This window comes from Podarcis raffonei, chromosome 2 (genome assembly GCF_027172205.1).
Source record: "Podarcis raffonei isolate rPodRaf1 chromosome 2, rPodRaf1.pri, whole genome shotgun sequence".
NCBI lineage: Eukaryota > Metazoa > Chordata > Lepidosauria > Squamata > Lacertidae > Podarcis > Podarcis raffonei.
In genome coordinates this window covers 65,861,519-65,871,551 of record NC_070603.1, presented here as the reverse complement: position 1 = coordinate 65,871,551, position 10,033 = coordinate 65,861,519, and the positions used below count along the sequence as shown (strand labels likewise).

General features: G+C 52.0%; 1 protein-coding gene across 1 annotated transcript; it reads left to right on the top strand.

Moving 5' to 3' along the window:
• The first annotated feature begins 837 nt into the window (after positions 1-837).
• Positions 838-7,556, top strand: HAND1 (heart and neural crest derivatives expressed 1). Its single transcript, XM_053377088.1, has 2 exons — positions 838-1,572; positions 7,257-7,556. Exons 1-2 carry the CDS (start codon positions 937-939, stop codon positions 7,356-7,358), a joined length of 738 nt encoding a protein of 245 aa, XP_053233063.1. The 5' UTR covers positions 838-936; the 3' UTR covers positions 7,359-7,556.
• Positions 7,557-10,033: the final 2,477 nt, after the last annotated feature.

Here is a 10,033-nt window from a genome sequence, read left to right as displayed (position 1 = left end):
CAAGCTCCTCCAACAGTAAATAGAGCTTCAGGGAGCAGGAACCTGCCTTAGAACCGGGGCCTGTTGCCAGCCCCGATCCCATGCCTGTTTTCTCAGAAGGAAGTCGCGCTACCTTCCGCGGTAGATAAGTGCGCAACCTCAGGCGCGCTTTCAGAATAACTTCTGCGGGATTTCCTTCCAAGTAAATACTCGAGGGCTGGGAGGGCGAACGTGGTTGTGCTCACAAACCCTGGCTCCGTGTGCTTGATGGTGGCACTCGGAAGAAATAACAACAGCCGTTTGGGTGAGGAGATCGCTGTGGTAGGTTGACCACTGAGAAAGCTGGACTGGATCCAGCAAGTCTCTTCTTAGGTGTGCCACTGAACTGAAGTGGGCAGACCATAGGGCCTGGGAGGCCGGGGTTCAAATGCCCACTGGGCCATGAAGCTCACCGGGTGACCTTGGGGACACGGTGTTTGTGGGAGCGGGGAGAACCACGCAGACCAGCTAGTAAGCTCCTTGGAGGAAAAAGTGGGCTGGGAATGCCATAAATAACCCCAAACTACAATACTGTTTCTATGCACCACGAATGTGGTCGAGGTCGACGCCTCTTGGGTCTTGGGCGGGGGGGGGGGAGGACTGACTGAGCCAGCCTCCTGGCTCAGGGGCAAAACCACTCCGTCCCGGGTTCGCTTCCCTCCTTGCTTGTGTGCTTGTGCGTGCGTCTCTCTCTCTCCTCCCCTTCACCGCAGCGTGACATCAAAGAGCCCACCGCTGCATAAAGGCCGGCCGAGTTGCTGGCTGCAGAGCAGGAGGGCTGAGGCGAGCGCGGCAGAGAGGGAGCGCGCCGCTGGACCACGCAACTTGGACGGCGCGCCCGCAGCGTGGGCGCCCCTCGGGGCCGAGCCTCCCATGGCTTCTTCGTAGCGCCGGAGACTCGGGGGCGCCGCCGTCGCCATGAACGTGGTGGGGGGCTACCAGGGCCACCCCCATCCCCACCACCACCCGCACCACGGCGCGCTGCTCCACCCCCACCACCCGCACCACGAGCCGTTCCTCTTCGGGCCGCCCGCGCCGCCGCCTCCGCCGGCCCCCGGCCGATGTTTCCCGCCGGCCGAGCGGCCCTTCGCGCAGGGCTGGTTGCTCAGCGCAGCCTCCGACCTCTCCCCGCCGCCTCCGCCTCCTCCCGAGTTGGTGTGCGCGGCAGCTGCGGCAGCGGCTGCAGCGGCCGCCGGGCTGGGCTCGTCGGCTTCGCCCGCCTCGTCGTACGGCGGCAGCCCGTCGGAGCTGGGCGGGCGGCTGAGCGCGGCGCGCCGTCGGGGTGCGTCTTCGTCGTCGGCGCCCGGAGCGCCTCGCAAGGAGCGCCGCCGCACCGAGAGCCTGAACAGCGCCTTCGCCGAGCTGCGCGAGTGCATCCCCAACGTGCCGGCCGACACCAAGCTATCCAAGATCAAGACGCTGCGCCTGGCCACCAGCTACATCGCCTACCTCATGGAGGTGCTGGCCAAGGACGGGCCGGCCGCCGAGGGCTTCAAGGCCGAGCTCAAGAAGGCCGAGCCCCGCGACGCCGCCAAGAGGAAGCGCGAGCAGCCGGTAAGGGCCCGCGCGAAGGCGCTCTGCGCGCGCTCAGAGGCTCCCTCCCCTCGAACGGGAGGAGCGGGGCAGAAAAGTGAGTCTCCTGGTTCCAGACTTAGCGGGATGAGTGGCGGCTCCCTATATAAGGGGTGGAAACAATACCTTTGTTTCTGCACAGGCTTTAGGGCAGCTGCACCGAGCGTAGCCATGGCCGAAAGTTAGAGGCGCGGGGGCTAGCGGTGGGGAAGAGACTCTGCTCAATTCCAGGGAATTGCAACCCCTGCCCCTTCACCCTGGAGCTCAGCCGTCCCATAGCGGAGGGGAGGAAAAAGCACATTGGAGATTGTCTTCTCGGCCAGGTCTGACCACCTGAGCGAGCCTGATCCCGCTCTCCTGGGCTTCCGCTTCCGGAGAGTGGACCTCTCTGCCCCAGAACACGCGCCCCTTCCCCAATTCCAGGTCTTCGTCTCCGGGCCTGTCCCACATTAAACTTCAGGTAAGAGGCTCATGTGAGGTAACGGTGCTCCACTTAAAGAATAGCTATCCCAAACAAGCATCTGTTTTTCTCTGAGGCTGATTTCCTCGGTGGGGGTAACTAGAGCAGAGGCCTGGACATCGCAAAGGGGTATGGAAGGAGCCCCACCCCTCCTGTGGGTAGAATTGGGCTGGCAGGCTATAGAGCTCCTCGGAATCATTGAAAAATCTCTGCTTGGTTTTTCAAAATGATTCCCGCCTGGAGCAAGAGAGGAGTGAGCTTGCTTTTTCTATGTGTGGTTTTAAGATGGTCCAGTATTTTGTTGGATATCAAGCCCACTGACGTCTACGGAAGTCCAAGTGAATAGGGTAAGGAGGGAAAGGGTCCTCCTTTAAGTAGAGTGGAGTGGATATTAGGGTGGCAAGTTGGGGAAAGCTGCATTTGCTGTGCGGTGGGTTTGGGAGATGGAAAGATTAGAGATGAGATTTGGTGGCCTGAGTACTTAAACCTCAATTATTAAATCAGAAGAACGCAAGAAGAGCCCTGCCGGATCAGACCCAAGGCCTCTCTTGTCCAGCATCCCTGTTTCTCACTAGATGCCCCTGGAAAGCTTCCTCAAGCCGAGCAGGAGAGCAAAACAGCTCATTCTTGCTCTGGCTCCCCAGCGACTGGGATCTAGAGGCGTGCCAAGGATAGCCTAGGCCTCTGGCCTTTGGATCTAAACGAGCCCTTCTGCACTGGTGTGGGAGGTGGGGGTTTCTTCTAGACTAAGCAACCAGCCTTCAAAGGAGGGCTGTAGCAATCTGAGGCTTTGATACCCACCCAATCTGAAGCCCTTTGTCCCACAAAACAAAGCTTCCCATACCCACCGCATCCCTTGGTGGACTCATCCTGCCGGTCGTGTCTGAATCAGGGCCATAAAGACTGTGTGGGCAAAAGCGTTCGGCAGTTCAAGTTGGAGACCTGGGTCGGTGGATCTGCGCCCCCCCCCCCAACTGATGCTTTGCGCGCGAACTCTGTTGCATGGAATGCATTGCATGACATTTTAGCAAGGAATGAACGCGGAATGGGACACTGCGGCAGGCAATATTTCAGGAGAAGTAATGTGGGACTCTGGAGCCTCTCTCCGACCCCCTTCCTAATGTGCCAACTGCCGTAGAGATCTCAATCTCTTGGGGAAAGAAGGTCGATTATTTCACTGCACTGCATGCCTTCCGATCTTCATCCGTTAACAGATCAGCACTCTAGGCAGGGGAAGGGGAATCGCTCGCTCCCCTGTTTCAAGACCACGGGGGAATTGCTCCTAGGGATCCCTTTGCTATGGTCATGTCTAATAAGTAACCGTCTGTAACAAATGTTCCCTGCGTCCGCCCTCCATGCGCCCTTTTTAAACTTGACTCTGGCCTAGGCCAAGCCTTTGCTAACGATCTGCCCTCGGCCCCCTGTCGCGCAATCCCCGACATCGCGTGATTTAGGATGGCAGCCTTAGGCCTCCATCCATCCTTCACGCGTCTTTGGAAGCGTGCACTTGTACATACTTCTGAGTAGACAAGCGTGGGCTCGCGCTGCACGTGAGTCATTCGTTCTCTTGGTTTGATTTCCCTTTAGCGTGGATGTGAGACGGTGGAGGACAGAGCCAGGCTGAGCTGAGTGAGGGCGGTCATTTCTTGCAAGTGTTGTCCCCAGTTCTGCATTCTGCAAGACGCGCCCTTCCTTGACGAGAACTACTCCCTTGCACAGAACGTTCTTTGCCGGAGGGAGAATCGGAATCTGACCTTGGATGAACGAGCCATCCAAATGTCGTGTTGCGCCGCCTTTCTTTACACCCCGAAATAATATATATTAATTACTATGGTTAAAGGAAGCAGACCCAGAAGGAAAAGAATGGCGAAGCCCGTTGCTTGAGCTTCTGACCGCGAGTTAAAGCGGTGAGATCGCCCGCAGCCATCTTCCTTCTTTTAGGTCAGATTAACCCTGGGTGCAGGTTTATTTATAAACATGCCTCGCTGCGAGAAAAGTGTTTGGAACTGCGCTTTCTGAAAAGTTAGAAGTGACTCGTGCTGTCCGAGGAATGTTCTTCTAGAATAGCAATTTTGTTCTTCCGGCGTGAACGCATCTGAAACAACGCCAAAGAGTTACATTGTTGCGCAAGCAACAGCAGACAAGCACTGACACACTAGTGTTGCCTCTCACAAGAGTATAATAATGGTGACAGTGGTTGCACAATGTGTATCCTGCAAGTGCAAATGACTCATTGGAACTGGATTTTCTGCAAGATTCAACACAAGGCTTCTGCTAGCAGTCTGCTTTCTGCGCTGGCAGCATTACACCATAGGAAGGTTTTCAGAAGTACTGTACTAACATTTTCAAGGGGGAAATAGGGAGGGAAAGCCCTCAGCAGACTGTTGAGGCAGAAGCGGGAGGGAAATGGCATGCCCTGTAAACGGGCATGGCTGGCTGGCTGGCTGGCATCTTGGACAGGCCCCGCTTGTTCTGATTCACAAGTTATCCTTTTGATTTCTATTCGCTGCCCTAGTGTTAAGCAGCTGCGTAAAGACATCGAGGCAACCCAACGTTATTTGCGGGCTGGTTGTGGGGTGGCAGGAGCTTCTTCTTGATTGCAAAAGCGGCGCTCTCCTCTTAAGACGTTACCCAGGGTTGCCGGCGACTAACGTTTACTCAGAGCAGACTCACTGAAATTGATGGTCATAACTAACTGAAGCCAATTAGCTTCAATGGGTGTACTCTGAGTAAAAGTGCGTTCAGTAGTCAGCGGCTCAAAGCGCCTTCTCTTCACTCCGCAATTTGGCCATCGAAGACAGCTGCAAATTCTATGCAAGCTTCAATGGAAATCCAATTGAACTCAGCGGCGCTTGCTTCTGAGTAGACACGCGTAGGATCTGGCGGTAGAAAAGTCCCAATACTTTTGGAAAGGGCGGCCGAAATGAAATAGCCAACTTTTCTTTTTATTCTCCCAGGCCAGGAACCGCATCCTTTTTGGAAGATCGGACTGCAACAAATAGTTTTTTTAAAAAACCTGGTGGGGGAATATTGAATGTGCCCCACACCCCTGAAAAGATAGGGAAGATGCAGGGAAGCCTGTCAAATATTGCGCCGCTACTTAAACACCCCACATCCCTTTTAAAATGGCATGTAGCTCTCTTGGCCCAGTCCTCTCTAGGGAATTTCCGTTGATACCGGTCCTTTTCTTGGCGCCTCTTTCGCTAGTTTGCATAGGTTTTTTTGTTCTGGGGCTCAAGAAGGCGGCATAACGCAAGAGATTGTTTCAAAATCCTCCAGGAGCGAGGAAAGGCAACTCTCGACTTCATTTCCTCATCTCCTGTTCCCCTTTCTGGCGGGATTTAAAAATGCGCCATCGAATTGCCAGAGCTGTTTAGAACTGTTAAGGTCATTTGGATGTGGGTTTTGGGGTGGGGTAGGGCGAGCAGAGAGAATTGTACACAGTCTGGAAGGAAGGCGGGGGAGGGGAATAATAATCCCGTATCTTCGCCGCTTTTGGCTGCAGTTGCTTCCCGCAAAAAAAAACTTCTCCGCGCAAAACCAAGGCGCAAGGAATAAATACGCACACGAGGTGAATTGGGACCGCTCCAAAATACGCCCTGGAAGAGTTTCCTCAACAGTACTGTAGTGGTCTTCCCCCTTTTTTATCTTTTAATGGAAGCTTCTCCCCAATTAAATAGACCAGTAAGGGCTGGGGGGGGGGCTGTTCGGCAGACCACACGTTCCTGCTGCCAGCAGAATACAATCCACCCAAATCTCGACACCCCCCCCCCAAAAAGAAACCCTCTGAAATTGAATTGGAGCGAAGCTGGTTCGGCTGTCCTGAGGCTTCCATTTATTTATTTTGTATGCTAATAGATTTCTCTCTTGCTCTTCAATATAAATGCATTCAGGCCATTTCAACCCACCCTTTTCTGGAAGTGTAAAAATGGAGGAGGGGGGAAATTGACCGTGAGACGTACTGCTCCTGCTTTTAAAGAGGCTCTGCGCTTCTTTTCCCTCTCTCAATTACGGCGTTTGGCCGATCAGTTTTCGATACTGTTTCAGTACAGAAAAGTATCAGGCCATAGAAACATTAATCGAATTCGATCTCAGCTGCCATTATCATCATCATAATCATCATTATTCAAAATTTGTATTGCAATATAATTCTCAATCTCAATTTCCTCCATTTCCCGTCCAGTGTGGATTCCTCTCTCCACAGTTAAAAGAAGGTGCGTAATCAGTGAATTATTACTTTTTTATAAAAAAAGGGGGGGGGGAAGGAAAAGGAAAAAGGAATTCATTCATCCATCTTTATTCCTGTGCGTTCGCTCTCGTTGAGGGGAGATAGAGGAGGAGCCGGATTTGAAAATAAATAATAACTAAATGACCGAGTTGCAAATACTTCCCAAGGGTAAATAAATTAGCATCTGCAAAGTTTATACTATTCAAGAGCCTGTATAAACCCCGCGATTTATTTATTCGGTCCCGTTGCCCGGAGTTTTTTTCGCGGAGCGGCCTTGACAATTAAAAAACTCATAACAGGCGTAATTTAGTAGAGGACTCCTACGTATTTACCAAAACGCAGCCTCTTATATTTATAAAAGGGCTGCAAATAGAGACTGAAATTTATGGCCTTCCGCCTGATTATCTAATACTCATAAACAGATGAACAACTCCGGGGTCTTCTTTACAGCCTTCCAGGCGAAATTTACAAACAGTGGCCTCGTGGACGGCAGAAGGGCTCGCCATGCAAACGTCTTCCTTCCTTCCTTCCTTCCTTGCTTCCTTCCTTGCTTCCTTTACTTGCTTGGCTTTCTCCTCTGCCTTAGGCACGACCCCACCAAGACCAAGCCCTTGCAAGCCCCTCCGTCGATTTTCGTTGCAGAGGCAGGAGCTGGCGCCGCTTCCTTCGCCTGTGAGGACTGTTAAGCGCGCTTCGCAGGGGCTGCGTTGGGCCTTTTAGGACAATCGATATGATTAGTAGTAGGATCCACTTATTAGGGACGGAGCCGCCCTTGAGCACAGGAGGACCTAGGGAAGCCAGTCCAGGCGCCCTCCTAAAGCGTACTTTCTCAAGAGTAGCACGCTTAGGATGGCTCCCCTCTACATTTCCCAGCTTTCTTTTCTTCTGGTGATGATGCTGATTAATGCGTAAAGGAGATTCATTCCCTCCTGGTTTTTGTTTTTTCCTCTTTCCTCCCCTCCCCTCTCCCCCTTGCAGCAGACCGAGGGCTATTCTCACGCTCTAGGCCACGGAGAAAAACGGCTTAAGGGCAGGACTGGCTGGCCTCAGCAGGTCTGGGCGCTGGAACTCAATCAATGAATGAAACCAGGAACCGTTTCCAGAGAACCGGCTCCACCGAGGTGGCTGGGAGGAGGACTGCGCGCGCGCCCAGGATGGGGGACCCTGTTCTCCCTGGTTGGTCTCTGCCCCATCCCTCGCGCACCCCAAATCCCCAACACTCAGAAGGAGAGAGAGAGAGAGAGAGAAATCTTCCGCGACCCGCTTTTTTGTTTGTTTCCGCCCTCCCCTTCGCAGCCTTGGAGCGGGGAGCCGGCGGCCGCCTCAGTGAGGACGAGGATCATGTGCAATGTGGAGGCTGCAGAAGGGGGAACAGAGAGAGAGGGGCCCCCGACACGCCTGAGAACGGAAAACTCCGCCTTCCCTGAAGCCAGTAACGCGCTGGCTTGAAAGCCGGGCGAGGACCTGGACGTCAAACGATGGACCGTCTGCGCCGTCGGAAAGTCAGGCAGGAAGAAGCCTTGCCGTAAACCCGCGCGGGATATCGCGTCGTCTAATGTCGCTTTTGAATGTCTCATGGAACCAGGGTGCCACAGATGTAGATGTATATATATATATATAGCTATATCACGCGGGATTGTGTGCGGACCTAAAAGGGATCTTGTGTTGCACAAAAGAAGGTGAAAGGCCCGCCAGCCGATCCTGACTTGAGAGTGATTTCCATTTGCTGTCAAGCCATTGCTGAAGGGGGGGAGTGGGAGGGGGGAGGAGGAGAAGAGAGGTTGATAATCCGATTTCATCACAATTTAGGCTGCAGCCCGAAACATCCTGGTCGTCGTGAGGATCCCATCGAACAGGAGGAGAGCTACTTCGAAGTACACCACTCTATTAACGCCAGGCCACTCTTGAGGCGACAACTTACTTTCTGCATGTCAGCGTGCTGATCGGAGCCTTTGCTTCCTTTTCAAAATCTATAGGATCCCACGCCCTAGCAGGGCTGTAGCCGGAAACCTGAGCACATAAACAGATTTGCTTGGGAGTAAATCCCACAGCTAGGAATGGGATTACTTCCTGGCAAGGATGGAAGGATGCAGATAAGAGCTGGAGGAGTTGAATCCCACCTTTGGACACGATCCAGCCCACATTAAGAACCCCCCCCCCCCAAATTGGATTTCCAAACTCTTGGCTTGGGCTGGACCCATCCCTTGGATTTTAGTGGGGCCAGCTATGCGGTCCTCAAGGGGCTTATTCCAAAACCGCCACCCCCCCCATCGGAGTCCATGAAGCTCCTTCAATAAACCACCTGTGGGTGTAGCAGGGGGGCAGGGAGGGGTAGCTGCCCCTCCATCAATAAAAATCAATAAAAATACATAGCAAACTGAGGTTCTTCCTCCCCTAACAAAAGGCCTGCCCCCCAACAAAAATCCTTGCTATGCCCATGAAACCACCTGAGTCAATAAGCCACATTGAAGATCACAGCCTGCAATTCTAGGCAGAGCCAAAACTTTCAGGTCCAGGTTGCAGAAATGGAAGGAGGCTTGCTTTGGCTGTAACCCGGCTGCTTTCTTCTGTCTCTGTGCCCTAGGTTTACATTTCCTCTGCTTTCAACCCCTCGCCTCCCCAGTTAAAAGAGAATCTAGTTCAGAAAGAAAGGTGCAAAGTGAAAGAACAGGACTCCCAATCTGCTCCTCCAGTTGTAAATGCACTGTGGCCTGCCTGGCCTGGGACCCGGTATTGCCCGTGGTCGATGGGGGGATTGGCCATGCACTCTAGAGACACTCTCCCCTACAGACGTGCATGAGCTTTCCATACCTTCCTCCCACCACCACTTCACTTATTCCCTGCACCCCCCAAGTTTGGGGGATTGGTTCCTCCTACACTTGCGGGGGAGGGGAATACTGGGCATGATCCAGCTACAATTAAGCACCATTTAAAAGGTTGCCTGGTTTCTGCCGGAGAAAGTTCAGCACATGGTGATCCCCTGTGTTGAAACCAGTGATTCGCAAGGATGCTTCCCTGTGGCAGGCTTGTGTGTTGTGCCTAGTGTCGTTATTTGTTTTGATGTAAATAAACACAAGGTCTCCCCCTCCGACCATGTCTCTCCTCTCCCAACATTGTTGATTCCATTTCATATTTTTGTTTGGATGTATTTAAACTACCTAAATGGATGCATTTTATACATTTCCTGTACCGGGTTTTCTACCTCAAATCTGTATGACCACTTGCGAAGAGAACAGGTTTGCCTTGCCAAATATTTATGCGGATTTAAAGAATAATAATAATAATAATAATAATAATATTAATAATAAAGAAAAGCTTTATGAAGATTTTGCTTTCCTTAAGGCCATCACTCCCTAAAGTCAGACGGATTCCTTGTCTAATCAAGCTGAAACAGAGTGCAAAATCCTCTCTGTTTGAGTTTGGAAACTTATTTTCCTGTTTGTGCTAATGGGAAAACAGCAGTGAGGGAGGAAGTATGAAATTTGCAAGAACAGAACTTGATTAGCAACAGGGAAATAAATAGTGGGAATATGATCCAGCATTAAGCCCTACTGGTTTATATTTATATTTTTTATAAAGACTGAAAATTTCTGTCTAGAATCTTGTTTGCATCCATGAATTCCCTAGGTGACTGACTACTGTCAACCACCCTGTGCCTAGGAGAGATATAGCACAGGGCGGGCGTTCAAATAAATAGGGTGTCAATCATATTTATACATGAACAGAAATAACATGAAATTATTTTAAATATACAT

What these genes read in the sequence shown, in the direction of transcription:
- HAND1 (XM_053377088.1), top strand. Translation starts at nt 937, where the DNA reads ATGAACGTGGTGGGGGGCTACCAGGGCCACCCCCATCCCCACCACCAC. An exon ending in AGAGGAAGCGCGAGCAGCCG is followed by an intron (nt 1,573 to 7,256) that starts GTAAGGGCCCGC and finishes TCCCCCTTGCAG; the next exon opens with CAGACCGAGGGCTATTCTCA.